The following is a 17,066-nucleotide window of genomic DNA, read 5'->3' on the forward strand; positions in this document are numbered from 1 at the left end:
TTTGTTAAAAATAGGCTAGCCCAACTCAGATTGTTCGGAATAAAATATCGGAAAATAGAAATACAGAAATCTCATAACTGGGGAAAAAAACTTGTTCATTCATCGTAGATGCTGTATATAAAGCATCTATCCATCCATCCATTTTCCGTACACTTATCCTACAGAGGGTCGCAGGGGACACTCTGAACGGGGTGCCAACCCATCGCAGGGGACAATCGCATACACACACACACACACCCGTTCACACGCTACGGACAATTTAGAGATGCCAATCAGCCTACAACACATGTCTTTGGGTTGAGGGAGGAAACTGGAATTCCCGGAGGAAACCCCCGAAGCATGCATGAAGCCGAACAACATGCACACTCCACACACACACGCACACTCCACACACACACACACACACACACACGCTGGGCAGAGGTGGGAATCAAACCCCCAACCCTGGCGATGCTAGACAACCGTGCTAACCACTAAGCCTCTGTGCCCCCATATATAAAACAATTTTTATTTAATTTATTTGTGTCTTTTTGTGTGTTTAGTCTCTAGTACTCTGCTGTCAGAGTAAACCATACCAGAAACATCACTTTCACAAGGTGGTGTTTGGTGAATGTGTGTGTGTGTGTGTGTGTGTGTGTGTGTGTGTGTGTGTGAAAACTGCTTCCTGAACTATCTTTCACTTTTTCTTGTATCTCAACCACAATTTTTTTTTTTTTTTTTAATTTGCATTTGAAGATCCGTTCTGGCTCCACTGCGGACAAGTTTACTCGTTATTACAGGCTGGATTGATTAGGCTTGGGGGATACTTTGATACATCAAAGTAATGTTATATGCAGAAAAAAAATTGGCTAAACCTTTTTTTTGGATGTTTCCCAGAATTCAGCCACAGCGATGGTTTTTGCAGACCACCACACAGTTAACAGTAAAACTGTTTCCTTATACTCACACAGATATCAAGAGAGCATTTTGATGCACTTAAATGGCTGTTCTCTATTAACCAAACAATGGTGTGTCTTTAGTAAGTTGTGATATTTATCTGTATTCTAATGTAGCCCTGCAACAAACTGCATTTGGCCACCGGGTCTTTTCCCACTTTGCAGGATACTCTCAGTCTTTCACCTTCACAAAGCATGGGACAGAATGGTCCAATATTGGCAAATACTGAAAGTCAAAAAGGAAGTGTAGGGTGTTTGGCAAAATATACACTATTGCACAACATTTGAAATGTGACCTCAAGAAGTAACCTCTCATTTGATTCACTTCTGCTCAAGTTCCGTAGCGAGCAGCGTGATAGGTGGGGATGTAGAACGGCTCTTTGATTGTCTGCCTTGGGCATTCGCAGACTTCTGTCTCTCCTCTGTTGTTGGCCTGGCTTTTTTATCATGGAAAACAGGAAACAGGAAGGGAGCAGCCAGCTGCAGGTTAAAGGTCAGGCCAAAAGAGGAGGAAGGCTTACAAAAGCACAGTATCTAGGGAAGGTTTGGCTCATACGCAGTGTCATGACGAGGAGAGGCCAAGAGCCTGAATAGAAAAATGGAGGAGGGGGGCGATGGCTTGTGTGTTCATACTTAGTCATAAAAACTAGCGTGTGGGCGGACAGTTGAGGATTTGTGGAAGGGGGGAAAAAAAGTTTTCATACAGCCCCAGACATTTTGTTTGTTTTAATCAGCAGGAGCAGTGTGATCAGTCCGCACAAATTTCCACAGAATGGCGTGATCAGTCTCCAAACCGGACATTTGAAAACCATTTGTAAATGATTTCAGAGCCACTAACCTTTTTGGCAATGTGTTTTTCATGTCTCCGCTTCCCAACTCATGGCTTTGCAGCTTGCATAATTACTGCCACCCAGTCTCACTATTCGCTCAGCCTACATGCTCTATAGGGCACAAATGCAGTATAGGAGGATCTGTGGGATAAAAAGGGAGATTCACAGTGAAAAGTTCTGGCAGGAGTCCCAGAGGAAGGAAAGGGCTTCATATAGCATTAGGCCCTGCTACTCTAGCCATTAAACAAACAAGCTCCGCCAGAGCCCATGGGAACGGCTCCAATTCTGAAAATGTAAGGGCTGTTTGAGAGGATGAATTTTTAAGAACGGTATAGTATGATGTATACGAGGGTGAGTCAAATGAAAAGCTTTGTGTCAGTACTCGTTAAGTGCTGGAATGCTTGCATTGAACAGAATGTAGATACACTTTTGTGACTCCTATTTGCAATAAGCAATGCAAAAAAATAAGGTTTTTATCTGACTCACACAGTTAGAACTGTCTGTGGCACAGAAGTGTTGCGGTGTATCGGTGTAATCACTGGTGTAAATGTTGATCTGGGGAAGCTTTCTAGGAGGAGATGTTTATTTAGGATTTTTTTGGAAGGTGTCTCCAATGTTAGCGCTTTGTACATTTACAGCTTTGCGTTTTCAGACCCAGGAAAGTCATCAGGATGGATGGATTTGCGGTTTCTCACTAACATGACAAGCAGCATTTTTTCCCATATTATCCGTGTCAAGAGACAAAAGCAAAACAGAGCCTGGTGACTGAACAACTTCTTAACGCTCATATGCGTCAACAGGAACTAACATGTTTTGCAGATGTTCCACAACATTAAATGTAACTGTCATGGATGAAAAGTGAGTGTCGATAATCAATTTCAGGATAGTACTCTGCTTCACACCACCCCATCATGTTATATTTCTGACATTACCGTTCATTTCATTGTGGCTGCATTGCTAATGTTCTACATAGCCAGCATTCTGTTTGTTTTTTTTTTTTTCCTTCTTAAATAATCCTCCCCTCACATATCGACATCCTCATGCATGCTTTACTGCTGTTTGGAAATGCTGCACAGCTGTTCCCCATTGAGGGCAGCACATTGCCACCTTTTTGCACCAAGCTTTCAAAAAACAACAAATGCACACTGCCAGGGGGGATCTCACACTCTTTCCTTTTGCTGTTATAGATGAATGACTTAGTGAACATTGGCTTTCAGAGTGTCTTAGCTTTTTTTTTTTTTTTTTTTAAAAATAGGCGCTCTGACCACAATTTCAGAGTCACCGCTAAAGGCAATGCGCTTTGCACTTTCACTTCACATTTCTAGTGGAAGGGAGATTAATCAGTTCAAAGAAATGCTGAGAACAGCAGGAGAATGGAGTGAGTGTGTGTGTATGTGTGTGTGAAGATGAATGACATCTGGAGGAGAAAAAAAAATCCTCAGTTTTGTATTTATCTGTAGCTCTGTTCATAAAATGAGCCTATTCTGTCTGTTGAGCATCACAGCTTAGCAGATTCTTGTGTTTGCTGTGTTGTGATTCTCGCTCTCACCTGTGCCTGTGTGTGTGGTGTAGAGGTGGGGGAGAGAGAGCTTGAGCTAGTCTTGCCTGGAGGCAGCTGCAGTCCTGCCACACACTCACACTCTGTTGTGCATGTCAATTCTCCAGACTGGAGCGCTTGCACAATCCCCCACTGTGCTGGCCTGTAAATCATGGCTTTTTCCCCCCCTTTCCTCTCCCTGCCGGACTCCCTGCCTCGCCTCGCCTCGCCTCGCCTCGCCTTGCCTTGTGCCCAGGGCCAGTAGCATCAGCCATAGCTTTGAGAATTGCTTCGCTTCTCTTCAGCCCCCTCTCAGGACCGGCCTTCACCTGCCTCAGTGATAAATAATATATTTTTATTCATTCATCTGTAGTAACCTTTGATCCTGGTCAGGGTCACACTGGATCTAGAGCCTGTCCCGGGAACACGGGAAGTGTGTTGGGAATAAACCCTGGATGAGCCGCCAGTCCATCACAGAGCATCCTGCATGCACACATTCACACACTCATTCAATCTAGGGGCAATTTATCATAAACAATCCACACAATGGCATGTCAGGATCAAACCGGGGATCCTGGAGAGTTGCAAGCCTATCTGCTGCACCAACGTGCCGTCCTAAATAATATGTATACTAAAATAAAAAATATTTCATAAATGTCTGAATGCATTTTTTTTTTTTTTTTTTTTTTTTTTTTTTTTTGCTGTGAATGATTCTTGACACCCTTCTTTTGTTTGCTTTTCTTTCAGACGAAACCTGACCAAACTATCGCTAATCTTCAGTCACATGCTGGCTGAGCTCAAAGCCATCTTTCCCAGCGGTCTGTTCCAGGGGGATAATTTCAGGATTACGAAGGCAGATGCAGCAGAATTCTGGAGAAGATCATTTGGAGACAAGTGAGTATTCAGCTTATGGCGTAACATGAATCACAGTATGACTGTCACTTTTCTTGCTGTGCAACTCGATATTCTTGTGTGTTTCTCTGATCTGTGCAGGACTATTGTCCAGTGGAAGGTCTTCCGACAAGCACTGCACGAATTTCACCCAATCAGCTCTGGATTAGAGGCCATGGCCCTCAAGTCCACAATAGACCTCACCTGCAACGACTACATCTCTGTGTTCGAGTTTGACATCTTCACCAGGCTTTTTCAGGTGCGCTATCATCTCAGCTCCACAACACAGACTGCCGTCTCTGCTATTGTTTCTGATATCAGTGGTTTAACAATGGCCATTGTTCGGTGTTAGCACATAACTGCAGGTGTGCTGCAACTGTGTGTGTGTGTGTGTGTGTGCTGCACCGTTTCTAAAGACTGCAAACTGATTGAATCTGGTTGGCAGTTGGCACATGGTGATCAGGCTAAAGAGACATTAATCCTTAACGCAGATTAGAAACAAATGATCATTGTCAAATTCTTCAAATGTTTGCGGTCTAGGTATAATTTTTGACATCATTTGAACCCCATGTAAGGGTGCTACTCACTCATGAAAACTGCACGAAAATTTAGCAAAACCAATAGTTTGAAACATTCTGAAATCCTGGTTCATGCTGTCATAACCTGATGCTTAGATTACGGTAGTTCCCTCTTCGTTGGCATTTCTGGTAAAAACCCTAAATAGACTTCAGCATATTCACAATACAGCTCATACCAATTACTCCAACGGCTACGCTGACTAACCGTTTCACAGAGAATTAAATACAAACTCCTGCTTCTCCTTTACAAAGCACTACATCGCCTCTCCCCGCCTTATCTCTCTGAGCTCCTACAATCTTACATGCCTGCTCAGACTCTCAGGACCACCAGTGCTGCGTTACATGGTGGTCCCAAAGACAAGACTGACATCAGGATCAGGGAGGTAGATCTTTACTGCCATAGCCCCCAAATTTGGGAATGCCATCCCCCGGAACCTTTGTTACTACGCCTCTTCACTTAACTTTAAACATAGACTGTATGGCCAAAAGTATGTGTACACCTGACCATCACGCCCATATGTGCCCATTCCAAAAAGAGTCGGTCCTTTCTTTGCTGTTATAACAGCCTCCAATCTTCTTGGAAGGCTGTCCACTAGATTTTGGAGTGTGGCTGTGGGAATTTGTGCTCATTCAGCCACAAGGACCTTAGTGAGGTCAGGCACTGATGTTGGGCGAGGAGCCTTGGCACACAGTCAGTGTTCCATTTCATCCCGAAGGTGTTCAGTGGGGTTGAGGTCAGGGCTCTGTGCAGGCCACTCGAGTTCTTCCACTCCAGCCTTGATAAACCATGTCTTCATGGAGCTCGCTTTGTGCACATTGTCATGCTGGAACAGGTTTGGGCCTCTTAGTTCCAGTGAAGGAACTAAAGCATACAAAGACATCCTATTTGACTGTGTGCTTCCAACTTTGTGGCAACAATTTGGGGAGGAACCGCATATGGGTTTGATGATCAGGTCTCCACATACGTCTGGCCATATGGTGTACCTTTTCTCCCAACACATTTTCCTTTCTTATTCCTGGTAGCCTTCTTCCTAGGTGAGTGTTAGAAAGTGTTTAACAGACATTTACTGTTGAACTATGGGAAATGAACAATTTAAAAACTACCAAAAGGTTAACAATGGAGTTGGGAATTCTGTACATCATATAAGCTGAATTTTTGTTCTGTCACGATATAACAAAGCGATTCTCTTTTTTAAGTAAATGCTTCTAAGCTATCCTTGTTGTGCTGTTAATAATATCATTGTGGTTTATTGTTGTGTTGGTTTCCTGCTCTACTGCAGCAGCACAACTGCTCATAGAGGAGCATTTAGAAGCCTGTGTTCCTGTGTAAGTTGTCGACTCATTACACCGAGTACTCTAAAGCAGGCATCACAGAGAGCTCTCAGTGAGGCAGCCTATCATTACATATCATATCCACCCTTTAATTAAGCTGCTTTCCCCTCATCCCTGTACATCAAGGCTAATTTGGGAAGAAGGAGGGGATCTCTTAAATCTGCTGTGTTTCAGGTCAGTGGTTTTAAAGCACAAGATTTGGCTTATTAAAATCATAAAAGGTGCCTCTATATTTCAAATGTACAGAAAACATTAGCTTTTCGAGTATATTTGTTGGCACAAATGGTTGTCAGCTCTGAAATTATTCTCTTACACACATAAAATCTGAACAAAATGTTAAGTCCGTATCTCACATTGTGTACTCTCTGTATAATCACTGTGCATGTGGTGCGACAGTCAGCGCTCTAAGTTGTGTTCCTGGGAACTGCACCCTTTATTTGGCCTTGCCATCAGCCAGAAATAGGCAGACTGTTTACAGAGAGTTTGTTTGCTCTTTGATGAAGCTCTTCACAGTAAGGCCGTGCTTTTTCTGCTTCTGAATAACCCTGTTTGATGGGAGAACATGTCCAAATCTCCAGACCACCACTTCATGTTTATTCGACTCAAGTGTCTTTCAATTCCATCTTCGATTGCCTTCATATGATGCTTTTCAAGATGGTCGGATCAGTCCTGTTAGACGACCACGTGCAGGATCAGTTTTTACCGAAACTGAGGCAATTAAATATCACTCTGAACTTCTAAGAAGGTCTGAACGGATTAAATCATGTGCATCAGTTCTGTTTAATTGAATAAAATGTTACAGGGCTTACAGCTTAGGTTTGTGTGAAGAAATTGGCTCATTCATCACTGAAATTGTGTATTCACCCAAACCTTGTCATTTAAAAAAAAACTGTTTAAACTCTCATAATGTAGGAGTGGGAAAGACAGCAAAATGTGAATTATGACATAATTTTTTTTTTTGTTATGATTGCACTAACAAAACATTAAAAGAAAACTTTGATATCACTGTTCATTTATATATCTTCCAATTCAATATATACAGCAATAAGTCATTTCACAGGAGGAGCCATCTAGTCATCTCCACATTTATTGGCACCCTTACAGAAAATAAGCAGAAATAATTATAGAAAACAGCTGGAGAAACTGCTTACGTCTTATTTAAACAAATGTTTAACATTCAAAATAAATGCAAAAAGTTTACTTAAAAAAAGGAACTATATATTTGGTTGACCATATGTGATAAATTTGAGGTTGCACACATCACTCAACATGTTCAAAACTAAAGTGTTTTGAATGCAAATGACACAGATGGATGTTAAAATACCATTAAGAACAAGAAGGGCCGTAGTTTATATTTATAATATAATTACAAATAATTACATAATGCAGTTAATTATAAAGGGTTTTTTTTTTGTTTGTTTCAATATCATCATCATCAATTATTAGACACCACCTCCATAACAACAAGCTGCTTGGAAGAAGCTCCTTCTGAGAAGACTCCACCAAATGCAGCACCTTTTATAGTAAAGTAACTAAACTAGGATTAGCCAGAAAAGAGAACTATATATATGGAGAAGCCTCCATACCCCCGTAAACAGTAACGCTATGGGGCTTTTTTTTTTTTTTTTTTTGTGACTAGTTGTCCGAGGCTCTTATTAACATTTATGGCAGCAGTACCAGGATATTTTAGACCAAACCCTGGTTGTCTCTGCCAGGAGGTTAATGCAAGACAAGGTTCATGTAATCTATATGTTTCAACGAGATAATGACCCCAGACATGCATACGAATCAACACAGAAGAAACACCAAATCACTCTTCTGCAGCTCTACACGTGTCTCTTGACTTGTTGTACAGCACAGAAAAAGGCTTGGTTGTTGTCATTCTGTCCAGAGGGGACTTTCTGGAGGTGGCGTTGAAGTTTTTAAAGCAGCGCTTTGCAGAAATGCTTTCTCTTTTTATGTAAGCTAACTAAATATGTCCCTATATGTTTACATCACTCAGGGAACATCACTCATTACATGTGTTATTCATTTTGTATACGCAATGGTGTACTAAATACATAAACATATGAAAGGCAACAGGATAACGGGTTAACATCAGTTAGTTTTGTGTGACTAAACTTAAACCTCTTTATATGAAACAGGTAGTTGTTCAGTTCAGCTTCTTTTTGTTCCAGACAATACAACCACTGAGGTATTAAGCTCTGTGGTTTTAGAAGAGGCTGGAACAAAAAAGCTCTTTGTTTTAGCACACTTGTTGATTCGTTTGGGAATGCTTCCATCTGCTCGGCTTCTCACCTATGCTCTCATATTCATTAAATTCATTCACATTCATTCTCTTCCAATTAAATGTCCTGCTGTTCCGGTCTGTATTTGTCAACATAGACCCGAGGGTTTTTATCAGACTAACTGGCAGACCTGCTGTACAGAATGACTCATTCTCATTACTGGCGCTCTCATTGTGCTTAGTGCCGATTCTGACCCTGTGTGTGTTTGTGTGTATTCTGTAGCCTTGGTCATCTCTGCTGCGGAACTGGAACAGCCTTGCAGTGACTCACCCGGGATACATGGCTTTTCTCACCTACGATGAGGTCAAAGCTCGCCTACAGAAGTTCATCCACAAGCCTGGCAGGTAGTACGCCCGCTACAATCCTTACCACCTACATGTCTACAGAGTAAAACAATGAAACAATTATGTACACCTACTGTATAATCATAACTCTCCAGCCCTTTTCGGCTTCTCTCCTACGCAAGGCCTTCGCGCAACAATAGGGCATCCACGCATTGTCCTTTTGGATAAGATGTCCCCTATACATTCGCACGCAGCCACAGTCCCATCCGAATGACCATTCATTACACAAGCAGGCTTAGATAATCATTAGTAACCATTTTCACACAGGGACGATTCATGTTCAGTCAGAAGACCTCGAGCTCCCAGCGGATCACAGAACAGCTTGGTACCCGGGATCAGTAGACGTATTGTAAGACTCGCATGATGTCACACTGATTTTTTTTTTTGTTTTCTCCGCATATTTATTAATGAGTACTGTATATGTCCTTCTAGGTTCGTGCAGTCTTTTTAAGAGGTATTCAATTTGAAACTCCTGCATCATTAAGGGAAAATAGCAGACGCTGATATTGTACTTGTTGCTCCCCTTATGTGTGCACTAACCCGATCCGGTCGACTAAGCCTCGTCACGCTAGCAGCTAGAGGAAGGATGACTGAAAAAAGACTGGACAAGTTTCACAGGGGTGTTACCCAGTTTAGCTCATGCAATCTATTAATCCGTTAAGCAAAAAAAGGACCTGTAAGCACTTGATAAAAGTAGCTGTGATAATCCTGGTTTGTTATCTGAGGGAATGATAAGAGAGCAATTTTCTTATTTATTTCGTTTCAGTTTATTTCCCTATAGCATTTTTGCTGCAGTGTAAATCACTGATGCAGCTTAAACAAAAAAGGCACACACAGATGCGCGCACAGTGCCGTGAGCGTTCTATTCACAGACAAGGTTGCAGGAGCTCACTCCTCTCTGAGTCACTGCTCTCTCTTTGGGATTTAGTGCCTACTGGGAGAGGAAATGGACATAAATAGTCTCGCATAGATCTCACACATAGGTGTTGACACTCATTTGTTACCGGCTCATTCTCCACAACTCAGGCCACCCTTCACATCCGGTTCCTGACCATGCCTTCACTGCCACAGTAGTACACTCTGGGGCAAATGAAAATTGGCCAGGATTCTTTTTTTTTTGCCACAAACATGTTGCATTCAAAATTAGGTATTCAAAAGTTATCATCATTGTATCAAACTTTAACATTGGGACATATTGGTCTCCTCTGCTCTGCACTGTAGCTACATTTTCAGGCTGAGCTGCACACGTCTGGGCCAGTGGGCCATCGGCTACGTGACTGCAGACGGGAATATCCTGCAAACCATTCCCCACAATAAGCCTCTCTTCCAGGCTCTCATCGACGGCTTCCGGGAAGGATTGTAAGTGTGTTTATATCCGTCATAACCCATTACTATTGTGCTAGGCTAAATGGTTGGCTTCCAACTATACATACAGTATGTTCGGCTGTCTTAATTAACTTGAACATAAACATCCCTCAATTGGAAGCAGTGTCGCAGTGGAGGCTGAGGCTTTAAAATGTTCCATGATAATGTTTTTTGTGAGCTGTGTAATTGCTGGAACAACTAGTTGATTTCAGATGAGACACTGTGTTTTAGTTTTCACAAATTTGTCACTCAATACAGTGCATTATTTTGTAACTGTTGCTATTAAGTACTTTTTGTCATTCGATGTACAGTATGTTGAGTCGCTGATCTCTGTGCTAGAAATATCTCAGTGACTTACGACTGCACATCTGTGTGTTAGTTATCTGTTCCCCGATGGTCGTACTCAGAACCCAGACCTCACAGGCCTGTGTGAGCCCTCACCGCAAGACCATATCAAAGTCACACAAGTTAGTCTCTCTATCACTTTCTACGCACAACTTTGTTCTCTTAATTGGTATTCCACAGCTTTAACACACTCCTTTCTTTCTTCTGTTCAACAGGAGCAGTACGAGCTCTACTGCGAAATGGGCTCGACTTTCCAGCTGTGCAAGATCTGTGCTGAGAATGACAAGGACGTGAAGATTGAGCCTTGCGGCCACCTCATGTGCACATCTTGCCTCACTGCATGGCAGGTAAGAATGACGGCAGCAGAACTTCTATTTTTATTTTAGAACTTCTATCTTTTGTTGATTGTCTGAGTCTCTTATTCTGTGCCACAGGAATCAGAGGGCCAGGGATGCCCTTTCTGCCGCTGCGAAATCAAGGGCACCGAGCCCATTGTGGTTGACCCCTTCGACCCCAAGGACAACAGCGGAGGTTCCTATGGGGGCTGCAGGGGCATGTTCGGAGCAGAGGGGGCACCTTCGCCAAGCTACGATGATGACGATGATGACCGACTGGAAGACCCCCACCTCATGATGAGCAAGCTGGCTTGTACTAAAGTGAGTCTTTCTTAAAGCCTTTCTCTTTTACATCAGTGACAATGATTCAGAGGGAGTTCCCAACTGATTTTCACACGTTAGATGCTGTGGCCTCTTGTTGGTGAGACAGAGATCTGATTGCATCGGTTCCATCAGTTATATTTAATGTTCAGTGCCTCTGCTTTGCATGAAGAGGGTGGGAGAGAGAAATAATGGAAAATACATTTGTATAACTTTCCATGCATGTTCATTTCATCCAGCGTTAATTTTCCAGCCTTTATATTGAGTAATAATTTGAATATTAAAGGTCCGAATACAATAATTATTCCTTAACCCAATACTGCGGCACATGCTAACATACGTATTCCTTCGGCGTTTAAGGTTTTCACATAGCCAGTGCATTCTACCTTCACAAACTGTCCATGTGTGAAACATGCCGTTTGTCAGCATCCTGTGTGAACAGAAATGGTTTAGTGGTCCAGTCAACAGAAGCATTTGCACACTTTTGTTTCTCAGCCTGCACAAACAGAGCAATGTTTTGGAGCAATCTGGCAACTGATGGAGTGCAGAGTGCCATCCCTGGTCATAAAGTGCTACATTTCATTTCTTCACAACCGTTCCAGCACAGTGTTCACAGTACATACACAGAAAACAGGTGTACCTTCAGCTGTACCAACTTCATAAAGGGGTTTTACTATTTAATATTGACCTCACAATGTATTATCAGTGTTCTATTTTTGTCAGTGATCACATAATTAAAATCCTTTAGGTTGCCTTACAATATCCTATCACTGATAAATTCAAAAAATCCATCTGCAACTGGCTTGTGTCAGTAATTCGATGAAATTAACACTGATTTTTGTAGTGCAGTATGTAGTGTCACATTCCACATAAAGTATCAATCCTGAAGTGATAATGCATTAGTAAAGGTTTGTGTTTTACAGGTGGAGAGGCCTCCATCTCCGCTGTCAATGCCACCCCAGACATCTTTGCCCCCAGTACCCCCACGTCTAGATCTCATCCCACACCGACCGCCTAACCCTCCAGGGGCCTCCAGCCCCGGGGCCACATCAAAGGTAAATTTATTAACACTGCCCTGTGAAACCACAACATTGTGTATGGTAAACCTCAAGACCAATTATCGTCACATGGCTAGAGGAAAGCCAAAAGGTGCTGGAGTGTATTTTCTGGCATCACTATCTAATCATACCTTCCTATCCTCAGGCTTCTACACATCACAAAGACAAGCCATTGCCTCTGCCTCCAGCTCTGCGAGACCTGCCCCCTCCTCCTCCTCCTGAGCGGCCTCATTCCGCTGGAGCTGATAGTAGAATCCTGAGAAGGCCACTTCCAAGCACGCCTGGCGAACCACCTCGTGATAAACCACCTCCTACCCCGCCCAACCGCGGCATGGCTGACTGGAACATACGCCCAGTCCCCAAAGCTCCCTCCCAGATGCCTGCTGTAGGAGGAGAGACGCGTGGGTCACGAGAGCTTTCTAACCGGCACTCCCTTCCGCTTGCCCTGCCCTCGGCTCTTGATGGTCAGCGGAACAGCAACTCTACCGGTCTCGAGCACCAGCTGGTGGGCATTTTTGCGCGCTTTGCGCCAAACAGTAGTGTTGTGTCAGGGGTGGACAGATCAGTAGCCTGGGCACTCAGACCAAACTATATAAGCTTATAGCCAAAACGTTAGACATTTTTTCAAACATACAAACATGATGTGCTACTTTTTTGCCCAGTCAATTAAGTTTCCATGCAACCACAACCTGGGACTGGGCAGCACACTGGTGGGCTAGCTAATACATTTATGATCTGTTCAAGTCAAATCAAGTGGGTTTTTATTGTTATTCCACTATATAACTTGTATACATCATTCCTCCAGAACACACATAACAGTACAGTAGTGCAATACACAAGACTACAGAAAGTGCAAATACACAACAATAGTCACGTTTACATGGACACTTTTTGTTTCAATCGGAATGAAATCAATCAGATTCATTAATCCAATCGCAGTGTTTACAAGAACGCTGAATAAAGTAATCGGGCTGATATGCACGTTTACATGACAGAATCGGATTTGATCTTCGCACAGTGCATGAATACACGTTTCCAGCCGTTCCAACACACAGATACTAGCAGCCACTCTCTTGCCATTGCTTCGTTTTTTCGTTTTAAAAAGCGGACTTAACATTTGCCTATTTCAGCTGCTAATTAGAAGACGACGAGCGCGTGATGTTTTGTGCGGTACTGCGTGTATTTATCAAGCAATTAAAATGCCCCTTCCCGAGCCCAGAACAAGGCGTCTGTGGATGAGGGTCCGAAGCAAGGACCGGTGGGACAACGTCGTCTTGCACCACTTCACAGACGAGGAGTGGAAGGAGAATTTTAGGATGACACGACAGTCATTTATGACACTATGCTCAATGGTGGAGGGGAACATGGCACCTGGTGAGGCTACGGTCAGAGCCCCAATACCGCTGACAGCCGTGTGTCATACGTCATTACGTGATTTGTACGTCATTGCACATGTGCAGAACTATCTGGTTTCATTTTCAACCCAATGAAGTGTTTACATGTCCTCTCCATCGGATTAGAAAAGGGTTTAAACCACCCCTTACGATCCGAATGAAATTTTAATCGGTTTTGGCCAATTCATTCCGATTGATGTGTTTACATGTGACTTTTTAGATCTGATTGTGCTTCTAGTCCAATTACGATCGGATTATTAGTGTCCTTGTAAACGTAGCTAATGTGAGACAATAAGTATACTGAACAATAAGTACACATAACAGTAAATACACAGTACAGTAGAGACAGTGCATTTGTTGTTAAATAACAGCGTTTCCTTCCACTCTGCTTTTAGACACTATTTTTTTGTATAATTTTAAAATCTCACATGTGCCATTTGAATGAGTTTGAATTTCTGCCTCACTGCTGCAGTGTTATGGCGCGACAGCCTCTGGTGGATCTGAGTATGACAACCCAAAAGTGAAGCCCTCTGCATCGGCCAATGCCATTTATTCTCTTGCATCCAGGTATATGCTGTGTATATTTGTTTGACTCCATGGGTGTGACTCTCTTTTTGTATCGTTTGCATGTCTGAGTACTTTTTTGTTTGTTTGCATTGTCAGACCACTTCCTGCAGTGAAGCAGCACTCTGGGGAGGATAGCTGTGAGAATAATGATGATTCTGACTACATGACTCCCAGCTCTCTGCCTGTGCTGTCCACAATGACTCCTTCATTAGGGGAAGCAGTGCCCAGGCCTCACCACCCCAATTCTCTTAACTCAAGGTAAATTGGTTTACAAGCATCAACACTCACAGTGAATGGTAAAAACGTTTTTTTTTCGTAATTTTGTTTTAAATGAACCGTGTCTTTGATTGGCTAGGGGCTTGCTCAGTGATCTAGACCCCGAAGGCCCACAGATGTATGAAGCCATGTACAACATTCAGGCCCAGGCGCTCAACGCCACCCTGCCTTATCAAGCCAGTGATTCAGGTACGCGTACACATTCACACAGCCTGTATGACTAATATATAGGGAAGTAATTCAGATAATCTGCTTTAAGCATTTTTAAATATAGACTCTTTGTAGCAGTCTAAATAATGGTCAGCGATAAAAGGTCACATTTTCTAATGAGCTGTTTTAATTAAAAGTGGAAAATATGTTAAGAATGAAGGATTAATGAAGTTTTAATACAACATATTTGTTTGTAAACAGGCGCCGAGTCATTTTGTTACAGTTTGAATGTGCTTTTTCCTGAAAGGAAAAAAAAACATCCTTTACATTTTTACTGGGTGTTTGTCATTTTTGACATTAAAACAGAAAAAAATTAAATATCCAGACTCAAACCACTAGACTTACTGTATCATCTCGAATATCCTGTATTATCAGAAACTAGAGCTGCATCTCAAACCATATAATTCAATACCAAATAGGCACTGATAATGGTGACTTGTATGTGATTTGGGACAGAGCCTAAACACACAGGAAGTGCTGGCAATAATCTTTAATGAAAGTGCTGATGAAGGAAAAGTGTTATCTGATCTAGGGAGTGACTCAAATGAAGAATTGTTACGTCTCCATGAGACACTTTATTTAGAAAGGGGAAGAGAGGAAAACATTTTTAGATCAGTAGTTTCAATATGAGTAATTTGGTGTTATGAGTTTATTGACCACATCATTTCAGTAACAAAGTTGTCAAGTGGTCTTTGGTAATTATATGTCAATTTCTAAAGACAATTGAAATTTTTCAGCTATTAGCAGCTATACTCTTAACAAAAACGTTCATATTTATAGCTGAGTGTTAAACAAGAGGAAACTTGAATGTGTAGCAGAAGACCAAACGAATCCAGAGTCTAATGACTTAATAAGAATTAGTAAATATGTGATGTGTGTAGATGAGCAGCCCTACATTTAGAACCTCCTATCGTTCCAGTCATCTTGGCCATCCATAGCTGTCATTTGTGCAGCGAGGTAGGTTTGTATCACTTTGTTCCCCTCTATGTCCAGACTACTCCGAGTTGCCTCCGTCGGTGAGCAGTAACGGGCCGCAGGAGGCGGAGTGTGAGGAGGAGGAGGAGAACGGCTATGACATTCCTAAACCACCTCTGCCAGTAGCTCGACGCACACTCTCAGACGTAAGCGGCTCATCCGCTACATTCAGCCGCCTGTCTATGGACAGCGAATCAGGAACATCATTCCGTAAGTACACGCCGACAGATCATTACTTCACGCATTTATTGCATCACTTTGATGCTTGTTTGTTGAGATTAAAACATTAAGTTATTTGAATAAATGTTTTGTAACATTTGTACAGTTTAGTTTGTTGATGGAGCAGAGGTTCTGCTACTAACTGTCTGCTAAAGCAGTGAAAGCAGTAGGCGTCCTGTTGTGGGGGGGAGGGGGAAATCAACGACCGTGTCAGTGAAGTAAAACTTATATATACTGCCAGCACACACTGACACATTTTGATATCCAAATATGTGCTTTCTTAATCACACTCCTGCCCACTCCTGAAGGAATTCTGATCAATTCCACCCACTCTAACAGCTGTTATTTTTCTTTCTACCTGCTCACAATATGTTGAATATGAACTGTTTCCCAAAATATAAACAAATTAGTCATTTAACCTGTGACTAATGCTAACCTAGATAAAGCATTTACTAAGGATGAATGCTTTAAACAGGAGCACCTGATAGACTCCTATGTTAATGAATGTCCTGTGAGCTTCATATCTGCCTGCCTGCTCCCATCCATATGAAAGTAAAAACCACTAAAAAGTTGGAAACATCTGACATTAGACTTCAATGGATATACCTGATGTGTACTTTTAATCACCTCTGTGTGTTAAGAATATACCACTTATTATAAATCTGCAGTAACCTGAAAATCATTAGCAACACTCAGACAAGCAAGAGAAGTCTGTCCCCTGACGACCCTAATGCCTGTTTTAGCATTCCAAGTGACCTCAGATCAATGACTCAGCACTTTTTGTGCATATGTGACCATAACAAATGAACTCGGACCTCTATATAACAACCCACAAGCGAACCGTACTTGGACCATCTCTCATCGTGGTCTGTTAAAGCTTTATTTTGCACTTGATTTATGTCTTGAAGTGCTCCCAGTTTCTTTTGCTTTCTGGCTAAAGATCTTGAGGTTTGCTGTCCACACGTAGCTGCTGTTTTCTGGCACCTCACAGATAAAAACCAAGTGAAAAAATCCTCTAATATCTGCACTTGAGATTAAGTGGTCCCATGAAAAGTAAACAGCATTAGGTAGTAGTGTGACTACTAGTGGATGCATTGTGGCACTAACAATTATGCTAAAATATATGTACAATGAGCAATAATACTAATACAATAATAATAATAATGTGAGTATAACATGAAAAATAGTTACTAATATACACTCACTGACCACTCTATTAGCAACACCTGTAAACCTGCACATTCATGCACTTATCCAGTTAAATGA

The 17,066-nt window shown here is 42.1% G+C and overlaps 1 protein-coding gene across 1 annotated transcript in view; it reads left to right on the forward strand.

Annotated features, from left to right (window-relative positions):
- The window catches only part of cbl (Cbl proto-oncogene, E3 ubiquitin protein ligase), a 46,170-nt gene that overhangs the window by 22,741 nt on the left and 6,363 nt on the right, over positions 1-17,066 (forward strand). The window contains exons 3-15 of the mRNA XM_026924404.3: positions 4,050-4,196; positions 4,296-4,452; positions 8,614-8,735; positions 9,957-10,094; positions 10,480-10,567; positions 10,661-10,792; positions 10,880-11,101; positions 12,025-12,156; positions 12,305-12,664; positions 14,026-14,120; positions 14,217-14,378; positions 14,476-14,585; positions 15,600-15,791. Of these exons, the coding sequence (XP_026780205.3) occupies positions 4,050-4,196; positions 4,296-4,452; positions 8,614-8,735; positions 9,957-10,094; positions 10,480-10,567; positions 10,661-10,792; positions 10,880-11,101; positions 12,025-12,156; positions 12,305-12,664; positions 14,026-14,120; positions 14,217-14,378; positions 14,476-14,585; positions 15,600-15,791 (2,057 nt within the window). The remainder of the gene's footprint in view (positions 1-4,049; positions 4,197-4,295; positions 4,453-8,613; positions 8,736-9,956; positions 10,095-10,479; positions 10,568-10,660; positions 10,793-10,879; positions 11,102-12,024; positions 12,157-12,304; positions 12,665-14,025; positions 14,121-14,216; positions 14,379-14,475; positions 14,586-15,599; positions 15,792-17,066) is intronic.

Source organism: Pangasianodon hypophthalmus, chromosome 14 (assembly GCF_027358585.1).
Source record: "Pangasianodon hypophthalmus isolate fPanHyp1 chromosome 14, fPanHyp1.pri, whole genome shotgun sequence".
Taxonomy (NCBI): domain Eukaryota; kingdom Metazoa; phylum Chordata; class Actinopteri; order Siluriformes; family Pangasiidae; genus Pangasianodon; species Pangasianodon hypophthalmus.